The sequence below is a fragment of the Amblyomma mixtum genome, chromosome 1 (assembly GCF_055824585.1).
Source record: "Amblyomma mixtum isolate Tamu chromosome 1, ASM5582458v1, whole genome shotgun sequence".
Taxonomy (NCBI): Eukaryota; Metazoa; Arthropoda; class Arachnida; order Ixodida; family Ixodidae; genus Amblyomma; species Amblyomma mixtum.
In genome coordinates this window covers 69741983-69758086 of record NC_143012.1, presented here as the reverse complement: position 1 = coordinate 69758086, position 16104 = coordinate 69741983, and the positions used below count along the sequence as shown (strand labels likewise).

Below are 16104 nucleotides of genomic sequence, written 5' to 3'. Positions count from 1 at the left end.
ATACTAAAGCAGTTTCTGCTTGGAAAAAATTAGCTCCAGAATGACACTACAGGCGAATACAAATGCAACTAGGAATCAAAACATTCAATGATGTGCTATTTGTACTAAATCACAGAACTTTTCAGAAAGTGACTGCATTTAGGCGCCATTTATCGTATGCTGTGCTATGTCAGTGCACGTTAAAGAACCCCAGGTGGTCGAAATTTCCAGAGCCCTTCGCTACGGCGTTCCTCATAGCCGGAGTGACTTTGGGTTAAACCCCATAAAACAAACTTCGATTCAAAACAGTCCTTATCATTCCAGCAGAGAGAGAACACAAATGGCGAACGTTTTCTAGGTATGGAAACTGCTAAAAAATTGGAAACAAAATTTTTAAAATCCAGATCTATGAAATTGTTACCCTACGCATCTTCAAATCATTTTGAAGACAGATGTGATGCAAGGGCGCATGGGCTCTAACCAGTCAGTGGTTAGGGCACTCGACTATTTAGCCTGGCAACCCAAGGTTTGATCCTGGCTGTGGAGGCGTGCCTGTGTAGCAATGTCAGTGCATGATAAAAAAAACCCAGAGTGGTCAAAATTATCCACAGCCCTCCACACAGCGTCCCTCATAGCCAGTCGCTTTTTGACGTTAAATCCCATGAACCAAATAAAACCGAATTCTGAGAAAAAAAAAATGACATCAGTTATAGGGCCAAAATCTACCACCAAAACATTGGAGGTCACAGTGCCAAGCTTACGATTTTGTGAAATATATTTGCTCTTTCAGTTGTATACAAAGCGTTCTATCTACTCAATTAATTAGCCTTAAATGAAACAATCTAAGCTACGCAGACTATGCTCCAAGCTTTGTGAATTTGCAGTGCACCTAATTGTGTACCAGGGGACTAAAAATGTTAGGCTACATGAGGCAGCAAACCAAAAAACTAATAGTGTGCACACAAATGCTCACAAAAATCAAAAGTATCTTTTTCCATAAACGTGGATAACACGAGGTGTGGAATGTAACCTTTGGGTATGCCAGGTCTATGCAGACAAGCACACTTTTGGTCATCACTGTACACACAAAAACAGTCTCAAGCTCACAAAAGGTATAAGGGAATCAACTTGCCTCAGCTTTCTTTGCGTGCCTTTCCTGAAGCTGCTTCCGCCTGCAGGATGCATGCTGCAGCCATTTTTTTACCATTTCTTCTATCTCTGCCAGTGTTGTTGAGAACATCTTGTTCGATCGAACAGCATCTATGCAGAACGATAGGACACATTCAGTATGAAAGCACACATGGAAAAAAGAGCCGTGAATGGTCGATATTGTAATAAGTCTGGTTGGTAGATCATAATCGGGGAATGCAGCATGAGGAAACACGGATGGGAACAAAATTGGAATGGGCTGGCACGTACTTTTTCATTGCCATTGTGAAAATTGTTTTCCAAATGCATCAGCATGCAATTAGATTTTGATATTACTTAAGCAATACTAGTTGGACTTCCATAAATTTTTGCTAAAAGTTGTATAATGCATGCTAAAGTACTTCTATGTAGAAAGTCCAGGCAACTATTTGTAAAAATAAAAGAACAGGGTGCCTGGTTATGAGAAATGCTCATAAATTTGTAACAGAAAGTAAAGCTCCACATTCTAGAGAAAGCGTTACACAGCGTTACTGAATTCAGTCTGAAGTGATGCAGTGTCAGAACCATCAGTTATTAAGCAGTAGATGACACAATCAGCAGCAAAAAACAAGCAGAAACAACACTAAATGAACTGCTAATACAGGTCAGAAAAAGTTAACATGCTAAAGCACATCCTTGAGGCATGCCTGAAAGGATTGGAACACCATAAGAGTTGGTTGCATTAACAGTCAAATGATGTGCAGTTAGAAAGAAAGTCAGCAACCCTGTAGAAAACCAAATAGTCATTGTTGAGGTGCCTTAGTCTTATTGTAGAAACCTGGAGTTTAACATAGAAACATGCTTGGAGACGTCTAAAATCAAAGCTCTTTCCAGAGCCAGAAGCTATAAATGTATGTTAATCACTACCGAACATTATAAATTGTGCTTCATGAAAGCATTTGCGGAACCAAAGTTGGGACGTGTGAGAAAACAGGTTTAACTCAAGTGAGTTAATTACGCCAGTGAAACGTGATTGCTTGAATTTTTATGCGTTATGTTAAGACGAAAGATGTGGCAGTAGTTGGCAATTAGCCTGTCTTTAATGAAGAACTAGAATATATTTGGTGAAAGCTATTTGCTTTCCATAGGTCATGACTAATAACCTAAGAATGAAGCGCGAAAAACAGTTTCATACCAGCTCTTTGTCTTGATGGAGCAAATGCAGCTAGTGAGTGACAACATACAGACAGCCTCTTTTCTGAACATGCTCTCCAAAATACCTGAAAATGAACAGGAGAGAAGAATGGTCACACCCAGTTGCATTACAGTTTTACAATTTGCAACTCTCATTTTATATAATGTAACCCCGTACTGGGGCACACGAACAGTAGCAAGAATTTTCTCAGCACTACTTGCATTGACACACTGCAATAAAAACATATTTTCAGCAAAAGTTATAGAAACCACAAGCTGAAAAACAAAAACAGTCAAGAACCAAATATCATGAAGTGAGCAACAACTGAAATAGGAGAAAATTACAAATATGAAGGTTTTTTACAAGCACAAAGATGAAAAAGCAATGTCAGATCGCAAAAGGCAAATTTAAACAGAAGAGCTTGACTAAAAACAAAGCCCAGTTAGTTTTGAAGAGAAGAGCTGCAACGAAAGGGGACCTGTTAGCAAATTTTACACCAACACAAGATCTGCCAAAACTGTCTTCTTGAGCCGCCGGAGGCCCGTTTCACATGCTGCGACTAGAACGAAAATAGTCGTCCTAGTCGGTGACGCCGCAGTGCGATTTTCGGGCAGTGGCTTCACATGCAACGCGTACTCAACGAATTCGGTCGGCGTGACAAGCAGGGTTGCTAGATGTCTGCTCATGCAACCCGTGAATAAACACGACTGTAATGAAACATGGAATGTGTTTATGTTATATTATTCATGCGTACTTTTAGATACCAGGTAACATTTCTTATCTTTTTAGTAAAGTAAACAGTTTTGAATTATTCGAGAAGTACGGTGGTGCGCTGAATGAAACCATTGAGACGTGAAAATAGCGCGGGCCACCAAGGCGTCGATATAACGCTTGGGCTCGCGCTGCTCGGGCTCTCTCCTCAATTTGGCAATGGCGACATTCGGAATATACGACCCCGAAGGCGTGCGCCTTTTGATACTCGAGGAGTACTACCTCCTCGAGAAAAAAAAGTTGCTGATTGCCATGGACCCAGACAGCGTCTGTGAAGCGGAAGACGTCGACACGCCGGCGCTTTCCGCTTCCTTCGATGCCGAAAATCGCCGGCTCCTGTTGCTCGAGGAGTACTGCCTCCTCGAGAAGAAGAAGTTGTTGGAGGGCCTGCCGACACCGAGGCGTTGGTGGGTGCGGCCAGTCTGGGAAAACAGGAAGGCGGAGTCTGAATTTTACACAGCCGTGAGTTGAGAACTTTTAATGTCGCCTTGTGTGTTTTTCCGCATATTTGCTGCTTGCTGAGTCTAGCCATAATCGTGGTGTGCAGATGCCACTCCTGATCTCGGGAGACCGAGATTACTTTCGGAAGTTCTACCGGATGACGCCGGAGCGTTTCGAGGAACTCCATGCGCTGTTGGAGGATGCACTCACAAAAGATTACGTGACACGTGAGCCTCTTCCTTCACGAATGAGGCTCGCGATCACCCTCAGGTTAGTGGCTTTACTGCGTGCAAGTTCGTGGGGTGTCTATACGTCTGCGGCCGATTTATGATGTCAGATTCTTGTTCTCATCCCAATAATTCTGTCATTTCTGCAATCAGTGGTTGTGGACTTGGAAGTCAGAAAAGTCACCGCACATACCAGAACGGGCAAGCGGTCATGTCTCTTACCTTCGTAAGAGACATTCGTAAAACTGAGCTGCAATATCGGGGCAAAAACTGTGTTTTTGACAATCGCTTCGGTAGGCGGTAATTGGAGCGACACAGTTTTGAGAAAAAGAATGTGGAAAGTTTTTCTAAATTTGGAGGGACTGCTCAGTGCCATAAATCTTGCATTAACTTTCTTCACCTTCTCTTCCACTTTTGTCTTTTAGGTACTTGGCATCGGGGATGCATATGCAGGAGGTGGCCTTGTCCTTCAGGGTAGGCATCTCCACAGTAGCCGGGATCATTCACTTCACATGTCGGCTCCTGTGGAAGGTGTTGCAACCTCTCTGCTTAAAGGTATGCTTTATGGCATGTATACCTGAAGACTTTACATGCTTTAGTGATCATGCATGCATTTTTTGGGGGGATGATGGCCACATGACCCATGCTTTCTTCCTTCATTTCGTGAGGAAATTGGCACGTAATGACTGCAGACATAATTCAGTGGTTCCAGTTGTACAAAAGCTCCCAGGAATGTGTGATGAGGGGTCAGTGGGCATGGTGTGAATAAAAACAAACTAAAGAGTGCCAGATGAGCGTAGGCTTTTAACTGAGAAACCGGAATGTAATGCTCGTCCTGTCTACTCTGCTTTTGTTTAGTCTCTTACAGCAGTTTTGTTTTCAGTTCTACAGTGCTAGTACGGGAAGTGCCAGAAGCCTATGCAGCTACGAGTGTTTACGCATTCCATGTCTATTCACTTTTTTAAAAAATACAAATATTAAGATACACTGAAAGCATTAAATAAAGCAGCATTAATGGACTTGTGTAATGCAGATGAACAGTGTCGTTATAATGCTGGTGCAAGAAAAATGTTTAGTCTTGCTGTGTTAACTCGAGGTCTGTGTTCAATATACCCTTGAAATCTCCATTAGCACTTGAATTTATAAATATACCATCACTGCCTCCATGTAACAATCTGATCTCTTACACCACCCCCGCTCATAAATGTGCATCTGATGGCATGGCAAATTTTTATTTCAGATGCCAACAACTGAAAAGTGGTGCGAAATCGCGAATGGTTTCCACCAAAAGTGGAATTTTCCCCACTGCGTGGGTGCAGTGGACGGAAAGCATGTACAAATACAGGCGCCACCCAATTCTGGAAGCCTGTACTACAACTACAAGGTACTACCAGTGCTTTGTTAGGTTTCAGCAAGAATGCTTATTGTTTTGGTTCCTTGCAGGGCACATACTCCATTGTACTGATGGCGGTTGCCGACAGCAACCTGAAATTTATTATGGTTGACGTCGGTGGCTACGGTCGGCAGAGTGACGGCGGCACACTGAGTGCATGCAGGTTCGGAAAGTGCCTGGAGCAAGGTGTTCTTGGCCTGCCAGCCCCCAAGAAACTTCCCGGCTCTGCAGTTGTCGCACCCCACGTATTTATTGGGGACGAAGCCTTTCAACTTCGACCTGATTTCCTCAGGCCCTACTCTGGCAGGTGCCAGGAAGAAGAAAAAAGGGTCTTCAATTATCGCCTGAGCCGGGCAAGGTAAATTATGGTCTGAAATGCTGTTCTCAGAACATCTATTCATATATGCTATTTATTTTCAGGAGGTGCATCGAAAGTGCATTTGGCGTGATGGCATCGCGTTTCCGCATTTTTCGGCGTGTCATCAACCTTAAGCCGGAAAATGCGGATTTTGTGGTGTTGGCAACATGCGCATTGCACAACTTCCTCACCGGGGACGCCTACTACAGTGATGGGCAATACGTGGACCACGAGGACCACTTCGGTAACGTAACCGAAGGACAATGGCGCTCTACGCTGGCAGCTGATGGAGGCTCAGCGATGCTGGGCCTGCAGCCTCCTGCTGGCCATAATTTCTCTAGGGCAGCAGCTGAAGCGCGAGACATTTTTTGCTCTTATTTTTCTAGTGCTGCCGGTGCTGTACCATGGCAGCGTGCATCTGCCGGGTTGCGGCCATAATAAGATCTTTTTAACAATAAAATTTCGATGGGGCGAAATTCTAGAGGCCCATCTACTGTGCAGTGTCATCGCATGTTAAGAGAACTCCAGGTGGTCTAAATTTCCAGAGCCCCTTCACTGTGGCGTCCCTCATAGCCTGAGTCGCTTTGGGATGTTAAACCCCCCTAAACCTTTTTAACGAAGATCTCTCTCTTGGGTTTTATACTTTCAGGTGATGTACTGGTGGATGGCCGGCATCGTACCAGTTAAAGGGGGATAACCTAACTCTTTAGCTATCGACCAATTTCTATCACCTCTTCCTGTTACAAGTTACTTGAACACATAGTTTCTATCTAGCTGAAAATAACATTTTGTCACGTGTGCAGCAAGGTTTTCGGAAAGGTTTATTGGGGGTTTAACGTCCCAAAGCAACTCTGGCTATGAGAGACGCCGTAGTGAAGGGCTCCCTAATAACTTCGACCACCTGGGGCTCTTTAATGTGCACTGACATCGCACAGTACACGGGCTTCTAGAATTTTGCCCCCATCGAAATTCGACCGCCACGGCTGAGATCGAACCTGCAGCTTTCGGGTCAGCAGCCGAGCACCATAACCACTGAGCCACCGTGGCAGTCTGTGTTGTAAAGTGTAGAGTTCATCACAGCAATCTCGTGTCTGTACAAGGGCAATAAGAAGCACTGGTGTACACACTTTCTCAATATGATCCTTTTATCAGGAGTAATGCCATGGTGCTTTCTTGAGCTTTCATTTTTTTAAGCTATGGCTATGATCAACGCCAATAACATGGCTACATTTTTGTCTGAGCCCTGCGGTCAGATGTGGAACCTGTGTTGGTTGCTTTGTAGACGTCTGCATGCTCAGTACTCATTCATTGTGACTGCTGTATAACGCAATGTTAGATGTGCTTGTGTATATAGTGTATATAATGTGTACTTATGCATGTTTGCATTATTTGTCTGACATGTGTGAAGGGAGCGACGATTTGTTTTGTGAATATTTGTATGCATATAGATTACACTTGTGGAGCTGTATCTATTCTCTATCCAGTGTTTGCCTATTCCTTGTATTCCCGTACCACTTAGGATAGGATAGGACAACTTTATTTGGCTCTAGCACAAGTGTTTTTTTTTTATGTGGTCAGATGAGTCCATCCGCAACGGTCGGTTGCCCCTATTCCAGGGCGCGTGTTCGCCAAATGCAGCCGGTACAGCCAGCGATGACAGCACCGCCCACCGGCAGGTAGCAGCTACCATTAAGGCAGGTTATAAATATTCATTCAGAACGACGGCTTGACATCGCCGCTATGGCGCAGTGGATTAGAGGCACGTGTTGCGTATGGAAGGTCGGCCGTTCGACTCCGCTCTCTGTACTGTAATTTTATTGTTTTTTTAATACATTTTTTATTTCCTTTACCTTTTAGGTCGCAAATCGTGATGCTTAGTGGCATAGAACGCCGTTTAAGATTTTGAAAACATTTTCTGCATACTTTTACACAGATTATTCACAGCGCTGGAATATCAGTTTTGAATTTAAACTAAATATTACATGGTTAGTAACAATAGGTTGGTATAGACTTTTAAGCATTATTTAGTGAATAATTACCCCTTTTAGGTAAGCCGTTGTGACAATCTTCAGTCACCGTGATCAATTCACCGTGGTTTCAAGCCTTGTGGCTGTACAGGCTGCAGTTGGCGAATACGCTTCCAGGGCTCTGCTGGATGCTGCCGTCAGCCGAGTTCGCCGTATCAAACCGATCTGGTCATCGCGGCAGTCGCTGGAGAGCAGACCCTCCCATTATTCCACCCTTGGGTTTTGTATAACTGGAACGATGTCGGCTTTTTGACATGCCCATGTGATGTGATACAGTGTAGGTTTTTCGTGGCACCACGGACAATTGTGTGCGTAAAGTGTGGGGTGAATTTTACTTAGTGTGTTTAGATTTGGATATGACCCCATTTGAAGTTGTCTCCATGTGACAGCCTCTTCTTTGTTTAAAGATTTGTGCGGTGGTGGGTACCGCATCCTGCTGCCTTTGTAGTTGTTGAGTATGGCCGAGTATTCCTGAGGTACTGGCAGGGATTCCTCAAGGTCGTTGACGTTGGATGCTCGGTAGTTAGTATATCCTCGAGCTATCCTGTCTGCTCTTGGTTTCCTGCCACCCCCGTGTGCCCCGGTACCCAGATGATCTTATGTTTGATCGGCTTGTGTGGTTTTGCATGTGCTTGTTGCATCTTGCAGTCTACAGAGCGGAGTATGCGGAGCGCTCTGTGACTGACTCTGCCGCAAAGATAGTTGCGGCAGGCTGCTTGTGAATCAGTAAGAATTGTCAGTGACCGCCCAGTCCGATAGCCCTCCGCTGCCGCTAGAGCGACGGCCGCTTCTTCAGCCTCAGCTATCGTGCTGTCTTGCAGTGAGACGCTGGTAATCTCGTGTAATTCCGAGTTGACTACAGTTGCCACTGCGTTGTTGGTGCCTTGTCCCCTAGTCATGGCATATGTGGCAGTGTCGACATACACTGTTGTATCCTGGGATGAGTGTGTTTTCTGTAAGCAGTCGGCCCTTGCCTCTCTTCGGTCTTTGTGGAGGTTCGGGTCCATGTTTCTTGGTAGCATAATCAGAAACCATGGCTAGGCTACGTAAATGCAGTGGGCAGTCTCTTCTCTTTTTAGGCAATTGAAACAAGATATTTGTGACTGTAATGTCCTGGTAGCTCAGTTTTCCTTGTCTTTGTCATCAGTGTGCCACGTGTGGTCAACAGGTCTCATTCATTCGTCTTTTGTACCAAAAAAAGCAAGTGCTACTGTCTGTTTTTCTCTCTTTTCCAGTGCAGATAATATTGTCTTGAAATAGGTTGCAGCACAGGCATAGTATGCGAAAAAAAACATAAAGCCTGTTTCAGCTGTTCCCCCTGAACACATGGCATTGAGTAAAGCACATTCATACTATTGTTCTATGAGCCTTACAAGGTAATAACTTGCCGTGGCTTCTTTGCTCCATCTTTTCTTTTCACAACTGCAGCACAGTGAAATAAATGTGGTGCCATACATACCGCATCTCTTATTTATTTATTATTATTTAGTAATACTGCAGGCCAATACTTTGGCCCAAGCAGGAGGGGCATATCACAGTCGATTAACCAGGGAAAACAAACAGACACAATATTCATGGATTTCCGTAAAGCATTCGATAAGGTGTCACATAACAAACTAATTCATAAATTAAGTTATTACATTAAAAATGACAGGATACTTGCATGGATTAAAGCTTATCTCTCGAACAGATGTCAGTTCGTCACTCTGAACAATATTTCTTCTAGCAGTGTCCGGGTTATGTCTGGCGTCCCCCAGGGATCTGTTTTGGGACCACTCTAATTTCTTTTGTTTATTAATGACATTGTGGCAGATCTTTCAGTTCGCGTGAGGCTGTATGCGGATGACTGTATCCTTTATCAAGTGGTGTCTTCAGTTGACGACCAGGTGCGTCTAAATAATGACCTAGCGAAAGTGGTTGCGTGGTGCAACAAATGGCAGATGTGCATTAATTTTGAGAAAACCGTGTTCATGAAAATTACAAACAAGAAAATGCCTCTTCATTATGTGTACGGTACTAACAGCATATCATTATTAGAAGTGACAGAGTATAAATATTTGGGCCTATGGATTACTAACAACCTTTCGTGGTCTAAACACATAGACGCTGTAGTAGCAAACTCAATGCGGAAGCTATTTTTCTTGAGGCGCTCCCTAAAGTCATCCCCATCTAGTGTTCGTCTATTGGCCTACAATTCTCTCATCCGTCCATTACTAGAATATGCCGTAATCATTTGGGACCCTTTCACGTTAACAAACATTCAGAAATTAGAGCGAATACAGCATAAAGTGGTTAGATTTGTTTTTAACTCATATGGCCGTGCATCTGTAAGTGAGCTCGTGAGGCGAAGTGGGTTACCCCCCGTCACTGAGCGCAATCGTGTTTGTCGACTAAAGTTCTTTTTCCAGCTTATAAAAGGACATTATAAAGTTGATACCTCTAACTATTTTTCTTACTCCTCAGGTTATAACACGAGACAAAGGCATGCACTAACAATCACCCCTTTGAATGCGCGAAATAACTGCTTTAAATATTCTTTTTTTCCGAGGACAATTACTGATTGGAATAAACTTAATAGCGAGACTGTTAATCAAAATTCTTTACTTCTGTTTGAAAAGTGCCTGTAAATGTTGTGAATTTGTGTGTGTTTATATGCTTGTATTTTGTTTTGTCCCACCCTGCTATGATCTGTACAAGATCGCAGTATCTATAAATAAATAAATAAATAAAAAATAAACAAGAAAGCACAGAAAAGCGTATACAATGCAACATGAAATGAACATAATGCACAAAAAGAAGCACAAATGAGAACGTCAACATCGCTAACTTGCACAAAAATGATTTTGCAATGCAGCCATGAAATCGTTTGACTGAAATACACTAATGGGAAGTGAATTCCAATTGTTTACCGTTCGAGGGAAAAAACTGTACTTGTAAGCGTTTGTTTTCGCGAAGATCGGTGCAAGGAAATACTCATGACTGTGTCGTGTTCTCCTCGTACAAGGTCGACATACAGAAGCTGGTAGCGTCATATTATTTTTTCCAGAAAGAGTGTTATGTAGTAGTACAAGACGATTAATTTTTCTGCATATTTCAAGTGTCTGTGTTCTATTTTGTAACATTATTGAGGACGGCGAATCCTTCCTGGCATATTTCCCGTGTATAAATCTCACTGCTTTTCTCTGTACTCGCTCAAGTTCTTTTGTGTCTTTCATGGTATGCGGGTCCCAGAGTTCGGAAGCATATTCTAACTTCGATCTCACTATTGCATTGTAGGCTAACATTTTAGTCCTTACAGGCGCGTTTTTAAGCTTTCTCTTTATGAACCACAATTTTTTTTAGCACTGCTGAGCAAACATCCGAGATATGAGTTGACCATGTCAGCTTATTGTTAAGGGTAACGCCAAGGTATTTGTATTTGTCGACTTCGAGGACAGTTCTATTTCCAAGCTGGTACGGAAAAATGCTAGCAAATTTTTTTCTTGTTACGCGTAAAAGTACAGTTTTCACACTCTTCACACTTATTTATTCTGATCGATCAAATGTTTAGGGGAATCCCCCAAGGTGGAGTAGATTTGTTATAAGGGTGTAATTACTCATTGACATTCACCCGAGCGCAGCCATACTGCTACAAAGGAAAGCTGTATAGCTTTCCTTTGTAGACACCATATGCAAATGGAACTTCTCAACATTGTCGGGCAGTACAGTCAGGGAGTAGGGGAATCCCCCAAGGTGGAGTAGATTTGTTATAAGGGTGTAATTACTCATTGACATTCACCCGAGCGCAGCCATACTGCTACAAAGGAAAGCTGTATAGCTTTCCTTTGTAGCCGTATGGCTGCGCTTGGGTGGATGTCAGTGAGTAATTACACCCTTATTACTTATTTATTCTGTCGTTATCATCAAGTAGTAAAATAAGTAATAAATAATAAGTAATAAGGGTAATAAATAAATAAATAACGTAATAAATAAGTAATAAGGGCGTAATTACTCACTGACATCCACCCGAGCGCAGCCATACGGCTACAAAGGAAAGCTGCATAGCTTTCCTTTGTAGCCGTATGGCTGTGCTTGGGTGGATCTCAATGAGTAATTACACCCTTATTACTTATTCATTCTGGATTTATCATCAGGTGAGTGGGATAAACTCCCTGACTGTACTGCCCGACAATGTTGAGAAGTTCCATTTGCATATGGTGTCTCATACTGCTTGGCACAGCTGCCACATATGGTCTCAACGATAGCAAAAAGTGCTCATCTGCATCTGCTGGCCTGTGCGCCAGTAACGCACTACGAACAGTCGCAAGTTGTGCGTTCACAACGTCTAGCTCTTCCCGAGCTTTCCTCCGCCTTTTGGGCTGCGGCGGGCCATTCCCTGCACACTGGCTCGTCGTGCCTTCATCCTCATCCACAGCCACAGACTGTGAGGTGCTGGGCTGCGGCACTTCAGGGCTCAAAAAAATGTCATGGAAAGAGGCTGCTGAATCTGCAGCTGGAGATCCTAGCCGTGGGTGGTCTTCGACAGCTTCTTGCACAGCCACCACCTCCATGCTGCTGTGTCCTCTGCAGGATGGTCACATTACGTAAACATTGATCACTAAGAGAATGTAGTGATAGATTTTCACAGCAGCACTGCGAATACACCTGTGACTCTACTGATCACTATGTCGCAAACCTGGCATTCACGAAATTGCAGCTGCAATGAAACTGCACAAACTAAATTGAGGCATCACACTGAATAGTTATTGTGGTGGATGAACAATACACCCTGAGAAGCAGTACATGCAACATTCATTTTTTTTTGTGAAAATGATGCCTAAATGTTTCCGCTTGAAACTATTGCAAACAAGTAAAATGAAATGTGGGTGGAAAAGTTGCACTGGAGTAATACTTACTGGCGTACTTCCATCTGGTCTTTTAAAAAACGCATCCTTTCAAGGTGCACCCAGCACCTGCTCTTGGGCAGCGCTCCAGCGCCACTCCTTGATTCACATTCCAGGTCTCTCAGCTTCCTCCTATATGTGTCCTTTAAGTTACGCCATCTTTGCTGGACACAATCAACTGTAACTGAAAAATGTATGAAAGTTAGCTACAAATGAAATTAATTATCTGAATTGAAGCATGAACACTTTCCCACATGCTCCAGAAATTGTCTAGTGCGTTCCCAAGTTGTTTGTGTAAAACAAAAATGACAGAACTACACTCCATTAAAAGCAGCAAAATGAGCCAAGTATGACTAAGAAACATTCCCATATCTGTTTCTTGGTTTCGGCGAGTGCTTGGTTCCTTCATATTTTGAATGAATATTCAGTGATACTCCCCTGAACGTGCCTTCACTTCAGCGAGTGAAAATGCATACCACAATAAATAGTGACAGCACAAGACATAACTAGGACGGGTTTGGTGCCGGGATAAGGCTATTTCGACGTTTGAGCACAGAAATGTTGGCAAAGCTGCCACAGTAATTTCAAAGGTCCAGAATGATTCCGGTCACTTGAGTGCCTTTATAGCGAACCGACAGTCCACAGCACGTGACTATTTTTCCATTTCGCCGCCACCGAGCCGTAACACAAACTCGGAGGCATTCGTCTCGCGCTGAGCGGCAAAATTTACGGTACTTAAGCGGGCACAGGCGTGTAGTCCCAATTCGTGAACAAGACTGGGCATCATTACGCTTAGTGTCAGTTTTCTTGTTTAAGGAATAGAAATTTTACTGAAATGAGAGCCCACTCTGTGCACGTGGTTGGCCTTCGCAGTGTGTAAACAATTACAAGGCCTGAAAAATATGCGAGCAAAAGACGTTTTCGATATTTTTTTTTTAGCAGAGCACAGTATACTACGGTTCATTGCCGTTTTTATGTTCTCGTTAAACAAAGCAGTGCAGAGTACCACTGTTTAAAACGCCGAGAATCCGCACGTGCAGCTGCGTACATATACAGCGTGCATTGAACATGTTGCCTGCGTCGACCTTCCGAGCCGGCTATCGTTTATTGTCAAACAAGGGGCGGCGCAATCACTCATGATCAGAACTTCGACATTACAATTAACAGCGCGAAGAAAAAACATACTAAAATAAAAATGGACCAAAAGAAGTGGTACTCACCGTTGGGGTCGATTGATCGCAAGGCGTCTCTAACCTCCTCCCACAGTCCAGTTTTGTTTGAATTTTTTCTGTAGTCATTCGATTTCACGTTCCACAAAAGTGGCCGCCTCTCTACTTCGTCGATGAGAAGTTCATTAAAACACGCGCGCGAGCCTTCAACACCTCGAGGAGCAGACATGTTTGCGCACGTGCGCTCGCAGCAACCAAAACACACTTTGTGTTTGCCGCTGCATTCGTTCTGCTACACGTGACCACACGTGCATGACGTCACAATGCTTCCCATTGGTCAGTCGCAGCGCGATCACATGACGCTGCGTATGGATTCCAACCGGACGGAACCGCTGCACGGAATGTGTTGATGATGTTATGACCCGCGTATTTTTAGATGCAAGGCAATATTTCGTACGTTTTGATTAGAATAAATAGTTTTGCTTACGCCGCGGGAACAACTCCCACGTGACCCCACGCCGAAACGGCGCGTGACGTCACGTCACGTGCCGTCTCGGCGCTGCCCATTGGTCAGTCGCAGAGCGACGCTGCGACTGAATTCCAACCGGACGGAACTTGGTCGCAGGCCGTCTGCGACTAGACCGACGGCCCCCTCCAGTCGCAGACCGACCGAATTCGCAGTGTCGCAGGCGAGAATCGCATGCATGTGAAACGGGCCGGAGACTGGAAACTCTACCTTTGTAGTGAGGGCATGGAGGAAGAAAAACTAGGAGGGACCATGACGTCACAATCTTGAAGCCTAGTCATAAAAAATATAATGGAAAGCATCATGGGAAATAGGCCCTCACGTGACAAGGCAGTGGTAGCTCTTAGCTGGATTTCGGTTTCGGTTTCGCTCTCTCGCTGTACGAGCAACTAGGCGACCATCTGCTTGCGTTCACTGACGGCTCCGTGGTGAGCGCAAACTGCTCGCTCGCCGCAGCGGCCACCATCCCCGAGCGACGCGTGCGCTGACTGCGGCGCAGTGGAGACACTTGGAGCACATGCTCCTTCGCTGTGCCGCTTCTGCAGTGCCGCGTCGCGAGATTCTCGCGGCCTGCAGGGAGCTGGGAATCATCCCGGACAGTCTCGAAGCGCTCCTGTGGCCGCGCGGCACTGCGCGCACCCGTGATATTCTAGCCTCTATGCCCGTGACAGAACAGTGGTGAGCCTCTGTGCGTTCATCGAACAGGCGGGCTTGACTTCCCGCTCGCTCTTCGCCAGGTAGTGCACGCGTGACACGAACGCTCCGTGGGTGCTACATCCGACGGTATACGCGGCCGGGCGCCCCACCCCGGCTGCTAGTGCAGTATGCCGCGCGCGCGATTAGTCCGAGACAGGACGCTACGAGCGCGCGGCTATGTATACATACAGTTTACTTCTTTTTGTAAGTGTTTGTGCGCAGTGGCCGGGAGACCCCGCGCAGGGGCAGACGTAAAGCCGCCGGCACTCTCTCTCGACAGCGAGAGAGAGAGAAATACTTCACTGCTGAATTTCACGTCGGAACCGCCTATGTGCGCGCGCGTATTCGGCACGACTTGTGCCTTGAGAATAGCGGAGAACGGAGGGCCCATGGGCGGGCCGAAGTCCGCCTGCCCGAGAAATAGAATCTTGCACAGCGCGCCGGAGCGCTCGTTCAACACGTCCGTCCGCCGTGAGCGCTCTGGAAGCCGCTGCGCCCTTTTCTAGAGGCTCGTTTCTTCGCCTACTCTCGAGTTCTCCGCTCATAGCATGCGCTGAAATAAACGCTCCGTAAGCGTGTATTCCCTCTCCATTCTCTTTATGAACCACAGTTGAACAGTGATGAGGTCGCGGCCGCACCCTTTGATGAAAAGTTTACCCGCAGTTTTCTACAGTGCACCCAAAAACTCAAGAGTGTAATCAACAGAGACGCGCAGCCTGCAGACAACCTCGAGCTCGGTACGCATTCCGCCAAAGCGCTGCGCTGCGCTACTTCGGAGCACGGATGTTCACTAAAAAGCACCGCTGGCTGGCAGTCTGGTAACTGTGGAGGAGGGCCTATTTCCCATGAGTCAGTGCGCAAAAGGGCCCTCGGCAGCGGCGTCAGAGGAGGATGGCTTGCAGAGGCTGAGCGCACTCCCTCCTAGTTTTTTTACCTCCATGAGTGAGGGTCATAGCATGCCAGGCGGCCGCCACAGGCATTCCCGCGCCACTACTGTACCATGCCTCCGCTTCAGGGACAAATCCAGTTAACTAAACGCCACGCATTTTTAAGCTATCTATGCACTCCACGAACTGATAAACCGACTGGTGAAATCGCCAGCACGAAAACTGCACAATGCCACAAACGAACACTAACACTTGTTTGAGACAAAAGTGTGCAAAAACTCACCATTATTGCCGTTCTTCACGTAGTCCCCCAGTACACTGCACAATGCTGGCACAGGACGGTATACGACGCGTACAAGCTTGCCGCCACAACGAAGAAAATGTGAGCACGCGAAAAAATAAAATGTGCAAACGAACGCTGAAA

At 45.2% G+C, this 16104-nt stretch overlaps 2 protein-coding genes, 1 long non-coding RNA gene and 1 pseudogene across 3 annotated transcripts in view; 2 read left to right on the top strand and 2 right to left on the bottom strand.

Moving 5' to 3' along the window:
* The window catches only part of LOC149366670 (flap endonuclease GEN homolog 1-like), a 517650-nt gene that overhangs the window by 155992 nt on the left and 345554 nt on the right, over window positions 1-16104 (top strand). The window lies entirely within an intron of this gene.
* On the bottom strand, window positions 1203-16099 carry LOC149366687 (uncharacterized). Its single transcript, XR_016286577.1, has 3 exons — window positions 15964-16099; window positions 2303-2387; window positions 1203-1239 (listed from the first exon to the last, which is right to left on the bottom strand). It is a non-coding gene; the product is annotated as an uncharacterized LOC149366687 (long non-coding RNA).
* On the top strand, window positions 2902-3845 carry LOC149366689 (uncharacterized). The gene is made up of 2 exons (XM_089567109.1): window positions 2902-3535; window positions 3621-3845. Exons 1-2 carry the CDS (start codon window positions 3233-3235, stop codon window positions 3843-3845), a joined length of 528 nt encoding a protein of 175 aa, XP_089423235.1. The 5' UTR covers window positions 2902-3232.
* On the bottom strand, window positions 11661-15773 carry LOC149366688 (uncharacterized; annotated as a pseudogene).